We start from the raw sequence: 26,513 nt of genomic DNA on the forward strand, positions 1-26,513 counted from the left end.
ACTTCCATACATATTTTTTCCGAAATAAGGTCCCATGAGCCGGAAGCGGAGGGGCGGGACTTAGGCTCTCTATAAGCTTCCTAGGTCGTGAATCAGCTGATACTATTATTTTGTGTTCTCAAATTCGTGCACTAAGTGATTTATATTAGTGAATAGTGATCACATAATCTTGTATTAGAATGATTTCTTTTTTTGACACGCTTTGTATTGTACTATAGCCTAAGTATATTTCAATTATAGCCTAAATATATTACAATATGGAGTAAAATTGGTTGCAACTCCTGTTTCATAACAAATTTAAGGAAATAGCCCGAACTAATATTATAGTTATGTTAAATAATTTAATTAAAGGTCATTTTATTTTATTGTGATCAATTGTACTTTTATTTTTTTGTGATCAATTGTAGTTTTATTTTTTTGTGATCAATTGTACTTTTATTTCTCCATCAGGGTGTGGCCAACGTGATGCTCTGTCGCCATTGCAAGTTTACAGCCAAAAGCCAATCAATTCTCCTAAAACACTATCTTCTTGAGCACTGGCACGTGACGAGAACACTCCACTGCATTTACACACATTGTGTGTGTACTTTTAAAACCAAAGGTGCGTTAAAGACTCATCTGGCACGATTTCACTCCGAAAAAAAAGTGAAAGAGTTTTCTACATTCGGTTGCTCTGTTTGCGAGTTCAGTGATATCTGTGAGGAAAATACATATTTTAGCCATCTTGCAAGCCATCTAAAGCAACATGAGACTGTAGCATGCCCTTTTGCAAACTGTACATTTGAAACCAATATATTGTCAACTTTTAAAACGCACAGAAATCGCAAACATGGTAAACGAACTCCACATGATTTAAAAGAATCTGTTTTAACACATTGCGAACAATTTGTAACTGAAGAGGGGAGTGAGGATATTGAGGAAATTAATGCTCCACTTGTGAACACCACTAGCGAGAAAGATTCTTTAGATTGTAATACGTCATTGGAACACAAAGTTGCAGCACTATTACTGTGTATGCAAACAGTTCTTCATTTATCCACTAATGCCATTCAGGTAATAATAGAAAATCTTAACGATTTACTGTCTTTTTCAAGCTTGCATACAGTTAGTCTTATTAAGGACATTTTGCAAAGAAACAACTGTACTGTTGATGAAACTGTAATTTCAGAAATATCTGAAGTCATACATAAATCTAACCCTTTACTTGTCACTAGTGGAAAAGGGTCACTGGCAACACACCACAAACGATTAACATATTTCAAAAACAACTTTACTGTAGTTGAACCCGTGGAATACGTTTTTGAAAGACCAAACAAAAAGTCATTTGTCTATGTTCCTATTTTAAAACTTTTAAATACTTTATTGAGCCGATCCGAAGTTTTTGAAAACACTTTCAATTCTTCAACGGAAACAACTGGATTATATACTTCATTCAGAGATGGACACTATTATAAAGGAAACAAACTTTTTCAAAATGAAGATTTGCATTTGAGCCTAGGCTTGTACATTGATGATTTTGAAACTGCCAACCCACTGGGTACTTCGCGTAAAAAAAACAAGATAACAGCTGTTTACTGGGTTATACTCAATTGGCCATCACATTTTCGGTCAAACCTTGATTCCATTCAGTTGGCCCTTCTGGGAAAAAGTGACAATGTCAAAGAATTTGGTTATGAGAGATTCTTTGGTCCTCTGCTCAATGATTTAAAGATTCTTGAGAGAGAAGGCATTTTTGTAGAGCAGCTGGGTGAAAAAATCAAAGGAACCATTTTTGTAGTTTCAGCTGATAATCTTGGTGCCCATGGTCTGGCAGGGTTTTATGAAAACTTTCTGGTGGATAAATTCTGTCGGTTTTGTCTAGCCTCTAAGAGTGAGATTCAAACAACTGAAGTACAAGAAGGAAACTTTCAATTAAGGACACCAGAATTGCATGATTCCAATTTGGAGCAGCTAAAATCTAATGAAAAATTGACAGATGTTAATGGTGTGAAGCGAGGCTGTGTTTTGCGAGATCACCTGTCTTATTTTCATCCAGTAACTGGATTCCCTCCGGATTTACTCCATGATTTTTTTGAAGGGATTGTCCCTTTTGAAATTGCTCTCTGTTTGCGGAAGCTGATTTCTGAAAAGATTCTCACATTGGACCAGCTTAACAACATCATTGAGTTATTTCCATATGACCATACTGATAAGGTAAATAAGCCACAAAAAATTCCAAAAACATTTGCATCTGACAAAAAGAAAAGTATTGGTGGTAACGGCCATGAGAATTGGACGTTGTTGAGACTTCTTCCGTTTATGATAGGCAGCCTAGTACCTGAAGAACAAAAGGCATGGCAAGTTTTAATGGACCTTAAGGACATAGTTGAGCTTGTAACCGCACCAACTTTTTCAGAAGATTCACTGTGCTATTTGGACTCAAAAATTTCTGATCATAGGCAGTTGTTCAAAGAGGTTTTTCCAAATGAAAAGCTTAAACCCAAGCACCACTTTGTTGAACATTACACTCATCTTATCCGCTGCTTTGGGCCCTTGCTTGACATGTGGACTATGAGATTTGAATCAAAACATAGTTTTTTTAAAAGGATCGTTCGTGACAGCAAGAATACCAAAAATATCCTGAAAACTTTAGCAAATCGACATCAACTGATGCTGGCATATGTCCTAGAGTCATCTAGTTTTTTTAAACCAGTGCTACAAGTCAGCAAGGTCAAAACCATCAGAGCAGCTTCACTTGAACCAAACCTGAAGACTGCCATTGAAAGGAAGCTTGGGTGTCGGAACACTCTTTCTTTTGCTACAGCAGTAACTGTTCATGGAACAACTTACACAAAGGGTATGGCTGTCTCTGTTGGTTCATTTTCAGGATTACCAGAGTTCAGCATCATCCAGAATATTTTGATCACTGATGGTGAGGTTTCGTTGATTCTGAAAAGCCTGGCTTCATGGTACATTGAGCATCTTCGTGCTTACGAAGTTGTTGGAAGTGCCTTTGGAGAACTACACGTAAAGCTTCTCAAAGAACTTAATGATTTCTACCCTCTTACAGTGTACAAAGTTGGAGGAAAGCATCTGGTGTGTCTCAAGAGGTATATTCATTGCTAGTAAGTAATGTGCAGACCTACAAACACTTAATACTTTATATAACTATATGATGATCTGATTGATTTCTAGAGATGTTCCGATACCCTTATTCCCTTCCCGATACCGATTCCGATACCTGGACTCAGGACATCGGCCGATACCGAGTACTGATCCGATACCTGGGTGTGTATCTATACAGCTGCAATTCATACTAGCCCTGTATGAATTGAAATAATTATTTTATGGTGTGCTTCAGACTTATCCCTTAATAAAACATTCAACAAATACACACAGTGAACTAGAGTATTTTTAATGATCTGACATGCATTTTACTGTAGTATATAATTTATTTTTAAGTGAAAAATAACTTCAAATGCAGCCACAAATCTAATACTGTAAACTGAAAAAGGTATTTTAGTTTTACAACATAACTGTATAAAAAAAAAAACAGTACAACAAATAAATCAAGGAATCAAAAAAATTATATATGAATAATTTAAGAAAATTCTCTTTAAAACTTAAAGATGATGGCGTTTGTGTACCTAAGTAACCCACCCAGTGTGCTTGTCAAACTCAGTAAAGACAGCTGGGTCACGTCGCAGCTCCAGATGTCGATAGTAAAGCTGATTGTTTGCTCATCTTTTAGTTTAACGTTACGTTACATGAAATGTTCACGCACTGTCTCGTATAGCTTAGCGAGCGCTGTTTCAGAGATGTATTTGCGACCAGGCAAACTGTACCGGGGCTCCAAATGTTCAATTAAGCGGCAAAATCCAACGTTTTTGACGACTGACAGTGGCTGGTCATCCAGAACAATAAACTCGATAATTTTGTCGGTTATATTGCCAAACAGCGGACATACTGCTAGCGCGTGCATTTTAATGTCTTCTTCACTGCTCTAAACGGTGGTTGCTTGTGGCGACACAGCACAACTTCCTGTGTTGCTGCGGGCAACAACTGCAGCAGCGAAGAAGACTTGATCTCCGATTTGCAGCGTTAAGCAAAGCTAGCGTGCAATAACTAGGTATTGTTTATGAAAATGGTATCGGATCGGTACATGGGTACAAGTACTCGCCGATGCCAGAATTTTTATTGGTATCGGCGGCATTTCCGATACTAGTATCGGAATCGGAACATATCTATTTATTTCATTATGTTACTGTCTCTTATATTTCTGTACAGGTAGAACTATGTTGCTTCGTGTTATACTGGGCCCAGAAAACATTCAGAGGCTTGACCTTCCTGGAAAGCCATCATCACTGGAAGAGCTGAAGGATATCATCTGTCAAAAACTTGAAATTACACGTGGCATCACACTTTAATTTGAAGACCCTGCATTTGACAATCAACTCTGTAATCTGAATGACATTAGTTACCTGCCTGATGACAAAGTCACTCTTAAAGTGTTTTGGGAGATTGAGTTAACGTCAGCTCAAGATGACACTGTATCTGATTTCACCTTGGACACTGCAAGCATGTCTTCTGGGTCCACAGCCTCCTTCAGCCAGTGTCAACGTTTAGGTCCATGGCCAGCCAACTTTACTATACCTACCTTTTCCTATGAGCTTGAACTAAGGCTAAGAAAAGGAAATGAAGAATATGGAAAAATCGAAAAACCTCTAAAAGTAACTCGCGAAATGAAAATTGACATCCTGGAAAAGTTGGCAGAGTCCATGTATATCTTTTCAGCATACCCTAGTGATAATGAGTACGAGAAAGTTGCTAAAGCTTTAGTCGTGAAGCATTCATGCCTCAGTGAACCAGGGCCTGGTACTGGATGGCAGGGATGGAAAGTGAGTTTAAAGTTCAAAATGGCTAATTATCGACAGAAACTGCGCTCTACAGGCTGTAGTGAAGTACAGATCAACAAGAGACAAAGAGGTGGAACACTCAAAAAACCGAAAAGGGCAGAAATCAACTTTCTTCCTGATTTCCCAACTGGACTTGATGAAGCAGCACTGGAGGGGGAGAGAATGTGGCTTGAAGAAGAACTCAAGAAGAAGAATGTAAATCTAACCCAAGTCGATGCCAAAATGGACCTGACCTTCTCCCTAAGAAGACGTGAGGTGATTTCTGATCAACCACCTGTCACTACGATCAGACTAAGATGGCCAGCACTTTTCTTGGAACAACAAGTACGTTTAGCAAGTATTAAGTTAACCTATTTTAAGGCCGTTTTCACACTTGGCTCATTTGGAGCATTTGTTTTAGAAGGTGGTTAAAAAAAATCTTTGGTTCTCTTTTTAGGCATATATGAACAAATACGGTCCATTGTAAAATGGTGTGAAGTCAAACAAAGAACATGCAAAGTTGTTTCAAAACACAGAACTACAAATCTGCACATTGTCCTTAATGTTTACTTGTGTTATCAAATTTTGTTTTCCAGGTCTATGCAGAATTTAAAAGAATCACTGGTGTTGAGCTGAACTCAACTTTCCACAAATCCCTGGAAGTCAATGCCAAAGGTTTGATTGCGATGTATCGTTCCAGAAGAGGCGATAATGAAGATGAGTTGAAAGCTGTGCTAACAAGCCTAGATGAGCAGGTAAATTATCACACTGATAATAGCACACGCTTGCATTTACTAAATATTTGTGTGTAAGGCTGTGCAATATTGCTAAAAAATAACACAATAAAAATTGTCAGTTAATATCGATAATTATCATGATAAATTATATCCATGCCCCATCTTTCAAAAAGGCGTAAATTTCTACGGCTTGTTCGACTTGAACTGGCGATGCACAGACCAATCAGTTTATGACATCAAAGTACCGTGGAGCCGTCTGGTCTCTAATAATCGATCTCGCAGTACTTTGATGTAATTTACCGATCGGTCTGTGCAGCGAACAAGTCGTTCAAGTTAAACAAGCCTACAGTGTGTGCTCTGATTGGCCCGCTGATCCAGTGCGTTGTGATTGGCCGAACACCTCAAGCGTGTTTTGGAAATGTCATGCCCCTTACCAAAATCACAAGCTTCAGCTTCCAAAGCAATTACAAAGACAGTAATGATGTCAGTTTTACCAGATGAGTTGGATTCTGAAAATGCAAAGCCGATCAATCGGATACTCTTATGTATTTTCGGTAACGTTACACAAAGCTTTGTAACTTTGCAGATATTATGCACAAACCGCTACAGTACATAACACACTAAAGAAAAATGAAAACACAGCATATGATGCATCATATGTTGGTTATGTCATATTCTTGTGAGTTAATAAGATGTGGCTCTATTGCCTCCTGACCACTGTACATTCTAGTTGCTGTTATAAAATGAAGTCATTTGTAAAAATTAATGTAACCTATGTTTTTTGAGTGCAGACCACAGACATAGCAATGCACCGAAGGTCAGCAGCTCTCAGAGGTCTTCAGTTTTATCTCAGAGAAAATATACCAATAGTAAAGACGATTCAGGTAAGTAAAAATGCAAAACAAAACTGCTACTTGAGAGGTTTTATATAAATATTATGTATTAGAGATGTCAAAATTCACGTGTTTCGTTTTTTTTTTTTTTTTACACGTTAAACGTCTTTAACGCAATTAATGCTGCATCTATTCTTTCCTGTCATCCTTTGACTAGCGTTATAGTAGGCTATATGATCACACTATCAAGCGCGATGTCCTGAATGTCTCCCTGTGAACATCTGACATGAGCACACAGAAAGCCACTTTAGACAGCAATGCCAATAGCACATTGAGTTCTCTTTCATGCTTAAAAAGGACAAAAAACACAATGTTCTGAACACCCATATTTGGTGAGCGACCTTGTAAAGTCTTAAATTATTTAAAAACTCTTAAATGATTGTATAGGGTTGAGAAAAAATTGGATGTTTGTCAGATCAGGGTCATGTAAACTGACAGCAGCCTAAAAAATCTGGTGCAGTCAGTCATTGAACAAAAGAACAAAAAAAAGAGAAATGACTCGCTGGTCTTTACTGACTCATTAGCCGCGTTTCCACTGTCGGGCCAGTGCGAGCCAGGGCTTTAAACGGGCCGTGCCGGGCTAATAGCCTCGGGCCAGTAGCACCGGGCCCAAAATCTGCTTCGTTTCCACTGTCGGGCCAGCTCCACAGCGCTTCACTAAAACACGCCCTTAACACGCCTCTTTGGAGTAATGACACATAAACACATAATTTCACCAACAAATGGAAGTTTGTCAGAAAACTAATTGGAAAGAAATCACTGGAAACCACTCCTCTAGCCTGAGCTGGCCCGCTTTGGCTGTTGGCCCCGAGGAAGCCCCAGCGAGGCCCGATCAAGCCCCGGAAGTGACAGTGGAAACGCGGCTGGTCCTGGCACGCACTAGCACGCCCGCTCTGGCCTGACAGTGGAAACGCAGCTATTTAATGGAGATATCCGTGATATTGGCCTTCATTCATAGTACTTAGTAAAAAGATGCTATATTTATTAAATTGATTTATCCATTAATTATAGTCATTCAACATTAAAGTAAAATTTTAAAGCTATCAAAAGAAAAAAATACTTTTAATTTATATTAACTTGAATATTCTTCAAGAGGTTTTCAATGTTTTTGCCTCTGTAACCTTCTTTAAAACAGTGCTTTAAAGTTTCCAGGTATGTCTAACAATAATATTCAGGTAGGAAATATAATCGAATGTAAAAATTACACTGCACAGTCTTCACTATATAAATGAAATAGATTACTCATTTCTAAAACATTAATAATACAGACTGCAGCATGTTTATTAGGCTGCTGTCACTTCAGAGGGTTATTTCAGCCAAAAATGACACATTCTGTTATTTACTCACCCTCGTGCTGTTCAAAACCTGTAAGACTTTTGTTCATCTTCGGAACACAAATTAGTATCCAGACAGGTAGTAAATACATTAAAGTAATCTACTAATCTCCCAACACTACTGACGAAAGCACCACTATGCATGTGTGTTGAGCAGGCGTTGCGCATTGGAGATTAATAAAGTGGTAAATTTGTTTTATGCACAAAGCATTTACTTCATAAAATACTTGTTTTATGGAATGCTTTTTTCGTGAATTAAATAAATGACGTTATTAGAGACTGACATGTTTGGCGTGTGTTTTTACATTTAGCGGTTGAAAATTAAGTTCAAGTAGTTTTGATGAACAGTTGTTTTTATTATCACATATAACAATGATCTTTTTCCCTCCAATTTATTCATCTATCTTATGTGGTTCAAACCAGAGAGGCAATGATGTGGAGAGGCAGACCAGAGGGATGCAAATTGGTCTCCTTGAGACAGTCATTGATGCTGGAGGCCTGGATTCAGTGGTGGATGTCGCTGTAGTGGTGGAGGAAGAAGTTCTACTTAACGTTTCAGATGTGCCAACTGCCTTTGGAGTGCTTTTTGGACTGTTCTACACTCTATATATTGATTATCCCAAACAGTGGAAGTACCTTTTTGAAGCAGTGCAAAAAGTATTTCTGGGTCTCGACAATGAAAAGTGTTCCGCTCGAATTCAGTCACTGAGAACCAAACTGTTGCAGGTGTAAAAAAGAGAAAGAAAATATCTTGTTTAGAGGTCAGAGGTGGTATAGGGATGACATAAAAACCCAGAAGACTAATTTGCCACTGGTTCCCTCAAAATATTCCTATGCTTCTTAAAAAAATAATAATAATAATATTAGGCATTTTCAATTTGTTAATGAAATAAGGTTTGTGGTAAACAAGTTGATGATCCTTAGATGTTTTATTCTACAATGATAAAAAAAAGAAACGTTTGGGGTGTATGAGTGTGTAGTTTACATTGCAGAATTCAAGTATTGTCAAATTGTGTTTACCACTGAGCTTATTTCACTAATAATCGAATCAGACTATCGGGTTTTGACATCACCCCTGCACAACTCGGAGTGTTATGATGCCAAATATTCAGTTGTTTTTTAATACTTTTTATACTTATGAAATATCTCTGACATAATTTTGTTACCAGTTATGTTGTTGTTGTATTGTTATTAGTGGTCAAATCAATTAATCATGATTAATCCCATCTAAAGTTTGTATATAATGTGTGTGTACATATATATATATAATCACACACAAACTACTGTATATTGCCAAACGTAATGACATCCCATTCTTTATCTGTAGGGCTTAATATGGAGTTGGCCCACCCTTTGCCACTATAACATCTTCAACTCTTCTGGGAAGGCTTTCCACAAAGTGTAAGAGTGTGTTTAGGAAATTTTGACCATTCTTTTAAAAGTGCATTTTTGAGGTCAGGCACTGATGTTGGACGAGAAGGCCTGGATCGCAGTCTCTGCTCTAATACATCCCAAAAGGTGTTCTGTCGGGTTGAGGTCAGGACTCTGTGCAGGCCAGTCAAGTTCCTCCACACCAAACTCCTCATCCATGTCTTTATGGACCTGCTTTGTGCACTGGTGCGCAGTCATGTTGGAACAGGAAGAGGCCATCCCCAAACTGTTCCCACAAAGTTGGGAGCATGAAATTGTCCAAAATGTCTTGGTATTCTGAAGCATTAAGAGTTCCTTTCACTGGAACCCCTGAAAAACAACCCCACACCATAATCCCCCCCTCCACAAAACAGGGATTTCAGGGGTTGGGCTTTGCCCCTTCGTTCCAGTGAAAGGAACTCTTAATGCTTCAGAATACCAAGACATTTTGGACAATTTCATGCTCCCAACTTTGTGGGAACAGTTTGGGGATGGCCTCTTCCTGTTCCAACATGACTGCGCACCAGTGCACAAAGCAGGTCCATAAAGACATGGATGAGGAGTTTGGTGTGGAGGAACTTGACTGGCCTGCACAGAGTCCTGACCTCAACCCCATATAACACCTTTTGGGATGTATTAGAGCAGAGACTGCGATCCAGGCCTTCTCGTCCAACATCAGTGCCTGACCTCAAAAATGCACTTCTAAAAGAATTGTTAGAATTTCCTAAACACACTCTTACACTTTGTGGAAAGCCTTCAAAGAAGAGTTGAAGCTGTCATAGTGGCAAAGGGTGGGCCAACTCCATATTAAGCCCTACAGATAAAGAATGGGATGTCATTAAAGTTCATGTGCTTATAAAGGCAGATGTCCTTGCATATACCCATATGCGCACACATATAATGTGACACACACACACACAAACTTTTATCTTGAATGTGATTAATCAACTTGACCACACAAATTATTTTATGTATTAATTAGTGTTTGTAGTTTTTACTACAATTTAAAATGTGCTTTATTGTTCTCTAATACATGTTTTTTAGATCCATAAATGTTTAAAATGAAATTGGCAGTATTGAATTCAATGTTTGTCAACTGAACACTTTAGCCTGTATGTTTAGTTTGTGTAGATTTTTGTGAAATAAAGGCTAATGTGTTTTCATTTGTGTTTTTATCTCTGTTCTTAAACACACCAGAAAATAATTTTGTTTACCTCAGTATAAAATGTAGTACAGAAATGTTTAGCTAAGCCCAAATAATAAATTCTGATTAAAACATTTTAGTTGAATGAACTTTAAAACTAGTTGAGCAAACATACTTTTTTAAGTTGTAGTCAAGTTTGGGCCAACTAAAACATTTTAGTTGAATTAACTATAAAACTAGTTGAGCAAACATACCTTTTTAATTTGGAGTCAAGTTTGGGCCAACTAATAAATAATAATTGAAGCAACACTTTAAAGAGAGAAATTGAGTGAACGTAAAATTTCTGTGGAACTAGTTACTAAATAATAATAAGTTGAGACAACTTTAAATTTTTTACAGTGTAGGATATGTAGGCCTACTATACTATTGTAGCCATTAAAAAAAGCGCGTTTCATATTTGTTAAAATATTATAATGTTATTTTTTTTTTCATTTCTGTTGATTTATGAAAAGTGAACAGCACGACCGAGATAGGATGCGCAATATGAGACATGGAGCGGGTCAGACATGATTTTGACCGTTGAAGTTGTTATAGAAAGCCTTTCTTTAAAGTGAATTTCGTTTTGTATAAATTGTATCTTCATTTTAATTAATTTTTCATCAACCAATTGCCTGTATTTAATGAATAGGCCGACGAAACAAATATAACGGAGGCGCCCGCGCGCTCGCATTGTACGTGAACTAGAGCACATCCTAACTTAACGAAACTCAGTGTATGCCTCACACAGACATGACAAATACATCAAATACACAAAGCTTGAAATGTCTTTAAACGAAATAATTCAAAACGAAAAAAGAAAAAGGCTACTCTCTGATTATGTAATCCATTATTAGGCTTATTTATGTACATTTCTCTCTATAAGCGCGTTCACACGGAGATGGCGATCGTCAACTTCATCTTTGCAGCCGAGTCGACACTTTTAGAGAAAACACTTGTTTATTAATAAAAATCAATAGCCTACACGCGTCACCGGATTTACAGATGCACGCACACATAAAATTTCGAAATAACGAGATATTGTGTTGAAATAACATTATTATTAATAATAGCCTACATCTTTGTTAAAAGAATTTAACAAATGAACGTAAACTTAGTTCATTTAAAAAAAATACTATATATATATATTTCTCTAGCCTACTTGAGAATCCTTGTCCAATGAATGGACGACCTTAGCACACGTGTGGTTTTGTTTACACATTTTGGTTCACTTGCAAAAAGAGCAGTGTGAAAGCGAACCGTACCAAACAAAAAAACAAAAACATTTATTTGGTCCGGACCAAAGCAAGTGAACTATCGGACTTTCCTGGTGTGAATACACCCTAAAACAACTAAATCGAAACAAACAAATAATTTTATAATTTGTCTAACATTGTCTAAATATCAACATTTACAAGACATTTTTTATAAATAACAATAGCCTATCAGTATATTAATTGATAAATGAATTTGAGTGAGTAAATTAATGACAAATCAGCACAAACTGCTATGAGAACATTTTACTGTTATTTTAAAATGAACCTTTTTCAACCCTTTTTTATCATGCATTCATGACAACAACAAAATAATGTCTGATTTGCTAGAAAACCCCTAGGCTTCTACTTTGTTAGAGATAAGTTAAGTCAAGTATAGTTGATCTCTATTTTTATTTATTTTGTAATTTTTTAATCAAATTGTATTTGTAGTAGGCTAAATTCTATGGAGGACCAAACCTGCAGAAATTAAAAATAAAAATGGTAAAAAAAATGGTAAAAATAAATAAATGACTATTTATACTTTTATGTATAATTATAGATTTTTCCACATTTATTTATTTTTTCATGTATTTATGTCTACATTTATGTATTAAATACATACATTTATTGCTCTGTATGCTAATGAGGGGGGCGTGTTTTACCTCAGACATAGCAATCGAGCTCAGAGTGGCAGTGCTGAAGCTTTGAGGCCACAGTGACACCTTGTGGTATGACCAAACAATACGCAAGAGGTTTGTGGACGTGACATTACAGGTCACGCAGGAAATAAATGACTTGGGCAATATGGCCAAAATCTTATATCACGGTTTATGTCCTTTAATATCACCCTAACTGTATGTAGCTATATAGGTTTACCATACATAGGCCTCTTTATTCCGGACATGGCCGTAAAACATCAGCAGGTCGGGATTTCTAAAATGTCTGGGCACACATGAACAGAATCCGCTGATAACAGACACTGACACGGAAGCGCGTCAAATTATCCAAATAAATGTGGAAAAATATATAATTATACATAAATAAGGAAATAAAAGTATAAATAGTCTTTTTTTTATTTCTTCGCATATTTATTTGTTTTTTATTCAAATTTTTTTCTGCAGGTTTAGTCCTCCATAAAATTCAAACTGGTTGGAGGTTTCTATTCCCTATTTTCGGCCCTTTAAATGTAAAATTAGCCGCGCAGAAAAGGCAGAGGAGGATTGTTGTTTGGAGAATTGACGGTGTAAACTGCACAAGTTAAGGTAAGATTTCATAAAAAATAATGGATAAATGTTGGCCAAATCTTGTAAATCTTTCTGTTGGCGACTTATTCAGTTGGAGTATCCAATGTTATGTGATATTAGAGTTAACAATGATAACTCAGCAAATTGTTAACTAGCAAACACTAGTTATTTTGTCAATTCAACTCTTGCCATCTCAGGTATTTCAGGGGGAAATGTTTAAATATTAATGTTTCTGCAGAGAAATTAGCTGAATGATTTTGTAAGTAACCATGACAGTCATTCGCGATGTGTAACCTTACTAGCCTGGCTCCGCTCTCCTACGTACTTCCGCTCAATTTTCATTTCCCTTCAGTACTACGTCTGGGGCCCTGTCCCAAATGACACCCTAAGCACTCGCGTCTTCCTCTGAGTCCGCACTTTAGTGACGTAACGCCGCTTTGACTGTCGGGAAGAAGTCTGCTGCGGAGTGTGCATCAGTGCGGATCGGCAAAAGTGCGCATCGAGGGCGCAAATCGACCGCAGAGAAACACGATTTTGGCTTTATTTTTCGTTTTTTAGTTCACAGGCAAAAAACGAATGACTTCAAAATTCGTTTTCCACATGGGGGCGGTCATGTGACGCCCCCTTCCGCTTTTAGAATGAAAAGACAAACGTCTTCTAATATCCTCAGTTGTTGCGTATACCGAGCTGCATCGAACACATTTGTAAATTACTTTCCTTGAACCCATTGTGCGAGTTCATTTTAATACCGCGTGCTTTATATACATGTTGCTGCTGATTGGACTGCAGTTCTGACACACCCACCAAACAAGGGAAAACGTATCTCAAACCCCGGTGCACACCGGTGCATGCCGTTTCCAGGAAACATGACGTTCAACCCGGAAACCGTAGCAAAACGCACACCGTTTTGAACTTGAACGTGCCCCTGGTTCTACCAGACTCTTGAACATTTCATTTGTAAAGAGGGTCTAGCCTCTCTCCATTGACGAGCGTTAAATTCCTTGAAGGCGGGTCCTCTGTTGAAGTTTAAAACTATTGGATCTGCCCAGAGTCACTCTGGATCTGCCATAACCAATCGCTAACGTTTGGTCGTGACGTATGACGACTCAAACTAGCGCACAACCTCAACGTCATCGTTCTCAGCCACTCCCTCTGTTCGCCGATTGGACCGGTAATAAATTTGACTGGAGAAAACCCAGGAACATACCACAGTCCCAGGCCCTGTCCCAAATGGCACACTTCGTATGCACTTTCGGTCTTGTGGACTTACAATGGCTGCCGTGTGCACGTGTCCGCAGTGGTGTAGTCTACGTGATACGCAGGTATACGCCGTATACCCACTAGGAATGCCAAGTATTTCCGTATACCCACTTAAAAAAGCGTGAGGATCCGTAACAACTTCGTTTTGTGACAGAACTTCCACACTTTCATTCATAAATTCACCGCGTCTGTGTTTGCAATGCACACAGTTTAAATCGATCCACTCACAACTGTATAAAGCAGGTCCGTGTACGTTTTGATAGTTTGTTTTCCAATTCAAAATGGAATAAGCAGAAACGAGAAAACAACGCCTTTTTTAACAAAAAAAAAAACTAAAAAACGAGATTTTGGCTTGATTTTTCGTTTTTTAGTTCACAGGCAAAAAACGAATAAATTACTTCAAAATTCGTTTTCCACATGGGGGCGGTCATGTGACGCCCCCTTCCGCTGATTGGTCAAGCAAATCTGAGCATGTGACGTCATCAGTCGTCGCTCAGGTCTGTTTAACAAAATAATAGTCCTCTGGCTACCGCCTCTTAAAGGCCATCTTGCAGGGGTTTTTTTTCTTCAAAATTAATATATAACCTTGTATGAAAATACCATATAAAAAGTAAATGCAGGATTTAAAATCGTTTTGCAAGACATAAGGGCACAAATTTAGTAGAAAACGTGACCGTTTCCTTGACCGTGTTGAAAAACTGGTATTTTGCTTACACTTAAAATTGTTAAAATTAGATGCATGATATGATAATAACTTAAACCATTAATTGTACCCATCATACGTAACATATTACCAGAGAGAGAGAGAGACAAAGGCAGAGAGCCCTTGGCTCAATAAAAAAGAGAGCATGACAGTTACAATCTTCCTTTTATCCTTTTTCCCAACCATGAGACTAAGGTGTGAGATATTCAAACTGACCAATCAGATAATCACAACTTCCCCCATTGTCCAAAACCTCTGGCCTACAGACCTTGGCATGGGGTTATTTCAATTAGTAATTTGCTTATTTAGGTTCATTTTGTTTCTTAAATCAAACGTTTAAACTTTTTTTGGCATATTGCGTGCTATTTTAATATACATCCCAAAAATTGTAACTTGTCATAAACAAAGAGAAACATTTTTAAACCTGGTCTTTATTGCAATACTGTTAAAAAAAATGTAACCTTAAGTAATTACTGTGAAATTAAATGTTGATACCTGCACATGTCTAATAAATAATTCACACTTAAACGTTTTACCTGGAATCCGGTGAGCATTCCAGGACTGCACCACACGTTCAAGACCAACTGTAGCTACCTGACAAGATAGTGCAGGTCATCAAGATAGTGCAGGTCATCAAGATAGTGCAGTTCATCAAGATAGTGCAGGTCATCAAGATAGTGCAGGTCATCAAGATAGTGCAGGTCATCAAGATAGTACAGGTCATCAGGTCATCTTCCATGTCCAATTCCTCCTGGTTCACTGATTGCATTAGTGCCCCTTTCAGTGGATAATTCACCCTGTTGTTTACTTCAGGCCATATTCTTTCAATTGTGTGATTCTGATTTTTTTAAAGGAAAAATATTAGACTAGCACAACAGCTACATACAGTTAAGGAAGTTAGTTTATTACATACAATCTTGGACCTCAGGAGCTGTGGTTCTTAAATCTGGTTGCTTTAAGGAGGTATTTCTACCTGATTCTACATACAAATTCTAATGTTGTTGTAGTGACCTACTTCAATCAGTTTGTTGAAACATAAAACAGGGGAAAGCCGTTTTAACCTAATTGAGTTACGTCGACTTAACATACAATACACGTTCGACACGTGCACCTGCTCCTTGCTGATCGACGAATTTTGCTTCAATTAGAAATTGTGATTTGGGATCATTAAAAACATTTAGTTGAATAAAAGTGAAAATCGCAATTGACAGCGATACTCTTCAGCACAATGGTAACCACAACATTTTATGACAGAAACTCCTTTAAATGTCCAACTGAATATTAAACATTGACACAAACTACTAACATCTTTCCCTTTACTGAAAACCCCTAAATTCCCTTTGCTATTGCAGTCCCTGACAAAGCATGCTACAGATCCACCACTCAGGGCGTCGTCTATAATCGTGAGCTAAGTTGATTGTAGAGACAATTGGTTGCAAAGGCTCTACCATCTACTTAGGCTTACGATGCTAAACGCTGCCATGTGCTGCGGATCTGTATTTCCCAGCATGCTTTGCCAGGGACTGCATTAGGAAAGTAAATTTAGAGTTATTTTATGTTTTGCAGGGAACAATGTTGGTAGTTTATGATAATGTTTAAAGGTAATTTATGTTGGACATTTAGATTTGTTTCTGTGACTGAATTTTGTGGTTACCATTGTGCTGAAGAGTAACGATTGTGCTTAGGCTGTGGGCTCTGAATGTTTTGTTCCTAATCCAACTACACTGTACAGATCAGAAATTTTACCTGAGATAAGTTAATAAATTGTCTTTAACAAAATTATATTTCTGGTTGTTATTAGTTTTATTTTAACAAAATTATATTTCTGTTTGTTATTAGTTAATTCAAAAACTATATTTGGATTTCATTGTAAAAATGTGGATATTCCAAAATTAAAAAAAATATTTGTAAAAAAGTTGTATGATCTTTATAATAAATCATCTTTTTACTATGAAAATAATAACATAGTTTGTGCAACCTAAAATGTGGAGTATTCACACACTAACACACACACCAGTTTCTCCTGCATGAAAAGTGTCAAGAAAAACTCCTTCCCATGATCCACCCTGACCTGGTCCCAAATGCCATATTCTAGCACAGCACTTCTGCAAGACAACAAAGGCATATTTATACAGGTTAGATGGTAAACTATGCACAAAATACACATTACACATTAATCAATATGTTTGAATATGATCAAATTTTCAGGGAAAATGCTCAGATAACAGTGGAATCAAGTAAAGTTTCGGGGGAAAAACGAGAATTAACTTATGTTTATAATCTTTATCCATTACATTCTCTAAAAACAAAACAAACAACTATTTATTCCCAAAAGTTTTGGATGAATATGACTATGGCCTGTTTCTGGACTACAATCTGCCATCTCTTTTTATCCAATAATCTATGCATAGTTAAGACGGGCTTCACTACAGGGCTGGGTTTCTTAAACTATACCTTAAGTTGTACCTTAATGTTAATACGTGATTCCTGAAACATTCTTAGTTAAGTATACCTTCTTTAAGACATTCGTTTGTAAGGTTGGTCTGGTTCACTCTTAGCTATTCCTTATCACTGTTGACAGTGTCACTTTGCTAATGGCCACCACTGCAAAAAGTCTCTTTACATCTCAGTCTATACAAATATAATTCTAAAGTAGTAATAAAACCAGTGTTCAATTAGGCTAAATTAATTTTGTTCATGCAAAGAATAAAATTGTAATTACACTGATGGTTGTTAGCTTTTTAATTAGTAAAGGCTTAGGAGTCTATTTAAAGGCAAACTATGGCAGAGATACAGCGAATAGTAACTTGTGCTAAATCAAAGGCGGCACCTTCCGCGGACCAATTTAGTGTATGTGCTCTATTTCATCCGTAAAAACTTTAGTCCCCTGGCTACTATGTCAGAGGAAAAATAAATAAATAAGTAAAATAAAATCGCCTGCCACGGCAGCAAATTCAGCAGCTTTTAGATCTTGTTGGCCCGACACAAGGGCCAAAATGGAACTTTGCCTCCTCAGATCTGATTCAATTTGTCCCCACTCCACCCCCGAAACGAGGTTGATTTGAACTCTGTGATGCATACGATCACACCGGTTTGATTAGAACGTTAAGTGCTTCACTGCTAAATTCAAACGTGCTTTAGGGAAATCCAGCTTTATCTGGAAATCCAGCCCAGATATCGTAAATTTATGGAAGCACATCAAACTACCCAAAAAGACAGCCCAAAAAATACACAGACAGAAAATTTCAAGTTACCTGTAAACATCTTGATATATGACCAAGTTGTTTTTTACTGGCATAGTGGAGTGTCCAACAATTTTACTGGAGAATCCATCTATAGCTGCTACATGGGTCACACCAAACATGACCATCTTTTCATTTTGGTCTATGTGTAATTTGTGACCCGTGTAGTCAGCGCTGTAAGGCACTGGATTTATGTTCCGACATCCCTTTGAAATTAAAAGATTACATTCATACATGTGAAAAAGAGAAAATAAATCACAGAGACAGCGATAACTATGTATTGCCTACACTAGAAATATCATGTAACATCAACACAATTTTACAGGATTTCTCAGTTACAGTTTTACATTCATGCTAGAATTATTTTTGTATTAACCTTTATTTAATCTAACAAGTTTAAAAGCATGCCATTTAAACCAACTGAAATAGCAGAGAACACACGTTTTTTGCCAAAATACAAATATAATACACATCTATAAAAATATAAAATTACAACACCTACATTGTATCGAGCTATATTGTCACAAGGTGACGAAATTAAAACTTTTTTTCTTGCAAGGCGGAACTCATTTTCGCCAGAGATTGCCTCCTGCCGGACCCATAACAACGGAACACCGGGCTAGTTCCGGGTTAGCGCAAAAAATCCCTGCGAATGGGGTGATCAGCCAAAATCGCCGGCAGCTGTGCACGAGGGGATTGAAGCTCCGCGATTGGGACACGTTGCCATTAGGGGAGCATAAAAGGAGAGAGTACAGACCAAAGGGAGAGAGTTACATAATTATAGGATGTAGAAAGTATGAGGTACAGAGAGAGATAATGAAGAATCATTTGAGGGAAGTAGGGGTACAGGAATTAACATTAAAAGGGTTGTTGAACATAGATGACAGAGCACAGGTTAGAATATTGATAACTTTTTTAAGGGAAACGGGTTTATTTGATAGGTTATAAGAATAGAGATAGATATGTGAGTTGAAAAGTGAGTTGGGTAATGATTGACTGTGTGTGTGATTAGAATTATTATTATTTTTTAATTTTTTGGGACCTAGAGTGTAAACCTATCGTCTGATTCACACTCCGGAGCAGAAGGTGGCGGTAATGCGCCGAATGCTGGTTGCCAACCGCCGTTAAAAACAAAAAAGAAGAAGAAAGGGAGAGAGTTATTTGGGGACTGGGCATCTCGGAGGAAGCGTGAGCGGGGGAGAGGAGGAAGTGGGGCCGAGGAGGAAGTGGGGCCGAGGAGGAAGTGGGGCCGAGGAGGAAGTGGGGCTGGCAGACGGGCGCGGCACTGTGAGTTTGGGAGAAGGACCATGCTGACTCAACTGGAAGGAGGAAATCGCTGGACAGTAAGATCGTTGTGAGAGACTGTGAGTAGTCCAATCGATCTCCATCCTCTCTCTCGTGTCTATGGGACTCCCTGATGTGAATGCCAGGTCAGAAAATGGGCGACGTCCATTTATATATGTATTTCCCACTGAGTGCTGAAACTGAAGTGATCAAGTGATGTGATGCACTGATTTGATGTGTGAAGTGTGAACTTAAACCCGCTGGATGTCCATTACTTACCTGAGTTCCTATCACGTTCTAAAGACATAAGAAGAGGCTAACACTGTTGTACTCCACAGATATTTGAGTGTATTATCTGACAGCCCATTGTGAAGAGGATTACGTACCTGTATATTCACCTGTCTGCTTTGCAGCGAACTCCCTCCCGCCGTAGGCTCTGTGTCTGCCGGCCCTTCAAGGGGATTACGTGCCTGTATACTCCCCTGACTGCTTTGCAGTGAAGCTCTCCAGCCGTAAGTTCTCTGTCTGTCACTTGCTGAAGAAGAGGGTTATGCGCCTGAATACTCACCTGACTGCTTTGCAGTGAAGCTCCCCAGCGGAGAAGAGAAGAGGAGGAATATGTGCCTGAATACTCACCCGACTGCTTTGCAGTGAAGCTCCCCAGTGGAGAAGAGAAGAGGAGGAATATGTGCCTGTATACTCACCCGACTGCTTTGCAGTGAAGCTCCCCAGTGGAGAAGAGAAGAGGAGGAATATGTGCCTGTATACTCACCCGACTGCTTTGCAGTGAAGCTCCCCAGTGGAGAAGAGAAGAGGAGGAATATGTGCCTGTATACTCACCTGACTGCTTTGCAGTGAAGCTCCCCAGTGGAGAAGAGAAGAGGAGGAATATGTGCCTGTATACTCACCTGACTGCTTTGCAGTGAAGCTCCCCAGTCGTAAGTGGGCCTTCGGCGGGTCCGCAGGACGGAACGACCCTGCTCGGAAGACTCACCATTTTAATTAATTTTATCCATTTTTATAGTCAATAAAATACTGTTTGTTTGAAGCCTTGTGTCTGTCCTCCTTGCCTGGCTTCTGTCCGACTCCCCAAGGGTGGTACGGGTCTCAGGGGTGGGTGCAGCCTGATTGGCCCGCCCCGACCTGTGACATATGATAGGGCTGATTAATGCTTCGAAGCAATTGTCCCACTTTGCCTTCTGACGCTTTAACTCCTTTTGACGCCAAGTACCCAGTCATCATTTTCCTTCCATAGGTTGGTCCAGTCTGTAACGGCATTGGGTCATACCATGAACATGCTCAAATGATCTATAGGGAATTTTAATGACTAATCATGAATATGATTAATATATTGCATATTACAGTTACATTAAATTATCGAAATTAAAAATAGATAGATTATATGAATATATGAATAATCAATCACAACGTCTTATAATTCCTCATTCATATATCAATAATCTTATTTCAGATCGATTATGAAATAGTCCTTAAGGGAAATTAATGTAATTATCAAATCGGTGTTCGTCCAGCAAACGACCATAAGATTAACCTATCAATTTCTCAATAAAGTTGTCCCTTCTTATAAACTCCAAGAAATATTAACTTTCCTGGGTTTATAAAATAAACTACCTTAATGTAGTACATAATAAGAGCGGGTAGCTTTTATATCGCAAATCTCATTGACCTTGTGTTTATGGCATTAAAACAGTCACCAGTCATTTTAAAATATTGTTTTAATAAATGCAAAACTACAGAATATACGGACTACACAATATATACACTGATTATATGTCTATGTACATAACTTACAGTAAAACAAATACAAGACAAAACGGATAACAGATGAGAGAGGGAGAGAGAGAGAGAATGAGAGAATGCTCTGAGGATGAGAGCGACTTGGAGCAGGAGGTTCGAGTGTGAGAGAGAGAGAGAGAGAGAGAGAGAGAGAGAGAGAGAGAGAATAGATCACGAGTGATCTATTAAATGGCAAAATCACAGACCTTTGAGAGCCATCAAAATGCATCGAACCTTAAAACATTAAAACTCGTTAGAGTTGATACTTGCACAGTTCTTTGTGTGAGTGTCTAAGAGGAGCGCGCATTCTCGTGCCGAGGCGCGTTCCCTCGTGAATCCTCGGAGCAGGGCGCGTGCTTGTGTTGCCGTAGCGCGCTGTTCGCGGGAGTTTTGAAGGTCTAAGTGAAGTTGCCGAAGGAATATTTCCGGCTAAGTTCGTTTCACTCTTCGGTGGAAGCGAACAGAGGAGAATTTGAAAATGAAAACAAAAGACTAAGATAAAGAAAATAAAAGAAGACGCAAACTCCTGGAGAAAGAAATATTTAACTTAACAGCCTACATTTAGTTTTATGTTGCTTACCTCGGTAATTGCCTTTGCGACATCAACCTCTAGTTGGGAATCCTGTACACGCACTCTCTTTAACCCCCGTTCAGCACTAACGCGGCGTATGTTAGCTTTTGATGCGCCCCTTGAAATGCCACATTCAAATCGAAGAAAATCTGACACTTGCTCGTCCGTGGGTCCATAATTTATCATTCTTTGTATAAGATCTAAGTACGGGTCCAGTTTTGACTCCATGCCACAGCAGGAAACTCAACTGACAAGAACGAATTCAGCGCCAAATCAGACGACCACGACTCATAAATATTAATTAGGCTACGTCGAGTTGTGATGTTAAGTCCAACCCCGCCTTCAGAAGTGAATAAAGTAGTCTGCTCTTTCTTGTAGTTCAGGCACAAAAAAGATAATACTTAGTGAATAATCAGAATGGTGACAATTGCATGTAAAAGGAAGTGAAGAGTTTTGCTTGTGTCTTGTAAACATCTTACTGTGACTGAAGTCATGGCTTATTCTAGATAATTTCTAGTCTTACACACTTATATGTCTCAATTAATGCAATACTTAGATTTCAGAAACCACTGTTTGTGAGGGAAGCACAGAAGAAAGAGTGTTGTGTCAGTGAGGAAAAAATATATGAAAAAATACCAAAAATACTAATGAAGAATCCCTATAGCTATACTGTGCATACTTCCCAGCCTCAGACATCCAAACATCCAGAGTGGCTTTGAGTGCCTTGTTAGATCTTATCAATCTCCACATCCTGATTCAACCAATGGTGTTCTAGATAATTTATACAAGTTCATGAAATCCTTTCATTGTGACACTTTTGAAGTCCAGATTACAAAGGTCAAGGACAAAGTGCAACTTAAAAAAATGTTAAAAACATATTTAGTGGCACTATTTACAAATCTTACGGTGCACTAAATGACCCAAAATTGACGAATATTTCAGTGTCATGGAATGTTGAATGTGTTTCAATTTTCAAATCTTTTCACATCTGGCCACATCAACTCACAATCAACAAGCTCCTCCCTAATCTGAGGGCAAAGCATGTTATTTTTTGGCAGTTTGTGGTTTGGGCCAAGAAAAAAACCTAGAAATGAACTAGTTTCTGCAATCATTTGTTAAGACATTGCGAAGACTTGAAAACCATGGGGTTCCTTGCCAGTGGAAAGGATAAAAATCAGGCTAGTCCTTGTTTACCGTTTGCTTTGCATTTGTGATTCAGTGCTGAGAATGTAAAACAATGGAGAGAATGGATGTAAATAGTGTTATCAAAAGGGCAAAAAGCTGGATACTGACATATTATTTATACGGTAAAAGTGTATACAGTATACTCATACCTCTTGAATGTTGAAATGTCTTGGATGTTTGCATAAATTAATAATTTTGTAATGGTGAGTAATCATTATTTTTTATAACTGCCTGTAATATTCTTACCCTTACTACTACTATTATATATATATATATATATATATATATATATATATAGTTTGTTTTATAGCTATTATATAAAAAAAATTGTTGTACTTAAATCTAATAAACAAAAATGGTAAAATTGCAAAATTGCAAAATATCACACTTTTACTGTCTTTATTATCCTGTAGAATCCAAAACCTGTTGGTTTATTAGTTTATTTATTTTTCATTTGCAGGAAATAACCCCTGCAGGAAGACAACTTTCCTTCTTGTACATTTGTTTTATTTCTGCATGAGGTGCACATTGTCAAGACTATTCTGTTTTGTCTTTGTTTGCATTGTGTTCACCTTCTGTTCGCTCATTTTCAGCTGACCCAGTTTTCACATGTGTTTCTTTCTCATTCCTGTCCATTGTTAATTAGCTTGTTACTCCTCATTTGGTTGACTATTTACAGTCCAATGTTTCCAGTTCTTTGTTCTTTGTCTTTACAGCACAAGTTCAAAATATATAATGTAATGTCCTTCACATGTTGTCAATATGCCATGCATGATATCATCATTCCTACAGGATACCTGCAAATATCCTGGAGAAAAATGAATCTGTAGGTAATTTTAGTAAGGGTGATTTGATTTGCTTCTGTATTTTTAGGAGTTCATTTATTTTGTGCCAGTAGATAAATAAACACAAAACCTGCATCACTTAGGCTACACATTTAATTTATTAATATGTGATCTTTTAACAGATAAAAAGCCTAATCTGCAGTTCTATTTATATTCTAGGGGAAGCTCTGCGAATGTCTCAATGCAACTTATAGGCTATTCAAAAAGCAGTGCCAGTGTCTTCAATGTCCCCTATTAATAATTTTACTGTATTATTCGATTTCTGGAAATATAGCTGATTACTTTAGATGATTTCTGCCTGGGTTCGGATAATAGGCTAAATAGGCATTAAAACACATTTAAGAGTTCTTTTTAAAAAACAATTATGGTTTAGCCTATATTTGAACTTGAAAGTGCTTATAGACAAAATAAATAGCCAATTAATTTAAAAACGTACTTCACGTTAGGCCTTTTGTCGGCACTTGTCATTATCGGAAGTATCCATGTATGGTCCATATACAGATCTATCCGCCCCTCTCTACCATTTGAAGAAGTGCCATCGCCAATTCATTGCCAGATTGGATCTCCCAAAGAAGGTTACTTACTTACTAGCAAAGATGAATTATCTTTTGTTTAAAGGTAATAAAAGAGTGTCTTTGAAACTGGAGGACATGCGGGCAGATAAGATCGCTAGGATTTTCCAGGTGTGTCTAATAAGCCAAGTTTAATTGGTTGTTAATATGATATGCTATTAACAATAAATGCGCCTCGCCACGTGGGACGTTTGTTGAGGCCTACTTAATTTGACCATGTTTGGTTTACATTTTATAGGTGGATACGGCAAATCTTTATTTAACTGACTCGACCAACGTAGCTGTGTTTCCACTGGACAATGGCGATTTCTGCAGTGTAGACTTGGATGACAGGGGGCATTACGAGGTCCACGGAGGTGAAAGGCCAGCTCTAGCAACGCCTCAACACAGCTTTGCATTTATGCAAGCGCCGTCCAGTTCACCACAAGCTTTTAACTTCACCCCGCCACCGAGAGCGAGTACTGTGAGGTCATATCAAAGGTGCATTTCTTTAGGCTATTTTTTTTCTTTCTACTTTCCTTTCGTTTCCTTTTTATTTGTCCCTCTCATTTTATCTGGTTATGCACCATGTCAATTTATTCATTGTCAATTTATATATTAAGTGTGCAACACTAATGAAATTTGAAAACTATGAAGCCATGTAAGTTCATCTATCGAAATGACCAATTCAGTATCCGGTGAAACAATAGACAATTATGATTTCTTGTCATGACTGTGACAAGCCTTTTCTAAAATATCCATCCAAATGAATCATCCATAAAAAAAGGATGGTTAAATGAGGGATGGATATGTGGATATCTATTTATTATAGACGGATGCTTAAACCATCTAGTATATAGATAGAATAGTTTTGAATTCTTTGTGTTCAATATAAAAATATTTTCAAGCAAGTGTTACAATTAACGTCACCCATGGGATAAGTTGTAACATTATTTTGCATTTCTGTCAGTTTTGGTGTAATTGTAGCCTATGAGAACGCCATACTCGGCTCTTACTCTTGAGCCAAAACCGAAATGTTCGGTGCTGCCTTGCTCTCCCTAGGTTTCAGATTTAGGTGTGGAAAAAATGGCTCAAATTGCTCCATACCTACAAAGTTTAAAAGAAACCCCACACTCACTACTTATGTACACTATATTCGGTAGGCTCATGTATCATGTCAGCAATTTTGAATTTCCTCTAAAAAAAATTGCCATTTCCAGGCATCATCAACTAATGCCTCCCAGACTTTTATTCAGATCAACATGATATTTGGTCTGTACATCTAAAGGCCTTTGCACAGTGCACACTACTAAATTAGTTTAATTAGATTTCGTTGAAGAGCGTGTCTGTGGCCCTTTTAAATTTGCAATATTGCCCACTGTTTTCCTAAAGCCACTGGTGGTAGTGGCACCTGTGCAAGGGCCTGATCAATGGTGCTTTTTAGCTCTAATTCATAATGTCATTGTTATAATGTTATTGTTAATTCATCATTTTGCATGCTTCACAAATATTTTTTTTGTAATGTTTTATAGATCCATACACCTGTCAGATATCCGAGACGGGCGCCTTGCATCCAGCAGGGTTGTGGTGGTGCGCTTCATGGAGTCGGAAGCAAATGTACCCAGCATGCTGGACAAAATTAAACTGGCAATGGGTAACAGTGAGGCTTATGTTATTACTGATGTTCACGGCAATGAGGTCTTGGAGTCAGAAGGCACAACTGGTAAATATGGGTTTGGTTTCTCATTACCTTTCTACAAGTGTGATGTTACAGACTTTAATCAGTATTGTCAATACAGGTTCATGTTATTGGAGGCAGAATTCAAGAAAATTCCATGCTGTGGAAAGAGCTGCATTCAGGCAGTGGCAGCAGAGGAAGGCTCAAATGAGGTAATGATATTATGAAGTGTGGTGTGTATCACATGTTATATGCATGCATCAAATGGTAACATTTAGGGATGTAACAATATATCATGTCACCAGGGTTGGGGAGTAAAGGAATACATGTAACTGCGTAATCAGGATACAAAAATCCAGTAACTAATTAGTTAGTTGCGTCAAAAAACGTAGTAATCAGATTAGTTATATTTTGAAAAAAGGGGGAATACTTTCAGGATTACAATGATTTAATTTTAAACTAAATAAAT

At 37.8% G+C, this 26,513-nt stretch overlaps 1 protein-coding gene across 1 annotated transcript; it reads right to left on the reverse strand.

Moving 5' to 3' along the window:
• Positions 1 to 10,024: 10,024 nt before the first annotated feature.
• LOC306998332 (uncharacterized protein) lies at positions 10,025 to 22,173 on the reverse strand (the record flags this gene model as incomplete). The annotated part of the gene is made up of 6 exons (XM_079612297.1): positions 21,795 to 22,173; positions 20,555 to 20,683; positions 18,146 to 18,339; positions 16,906 to 16,996; positions 15,428 to 15,485; positions 10,025 to 10,062 (listed from the first exon to the last, which is right to left on the reverse strand). Exons 1-6 carry the CDS (start codon positions 22,011 to 22,013, stop codon positions 10,025 to 10,027), a joined length of 729 nt encoding a protein of 242 aa, XP_079468423.1. The 5' UTR covers positions 22,014 to 22,173.
• Positions 22,174 to 26,513: the final 4,340 nt, after the last annotated feature.

This window comes from Phoxinus phoxinus (assembly GCF_949152265.1).
Source record: "Phoxinus phoxinus genome assembly, chromosome: 5".
NCBI classification, from domain to species: domain Eukaryota; kingdom Metazoa; phylum Chordata; class Actinopteri; order Cypriniformes; family Leuciscidae; genus Phoxinus; species Phoxinus phoxinus.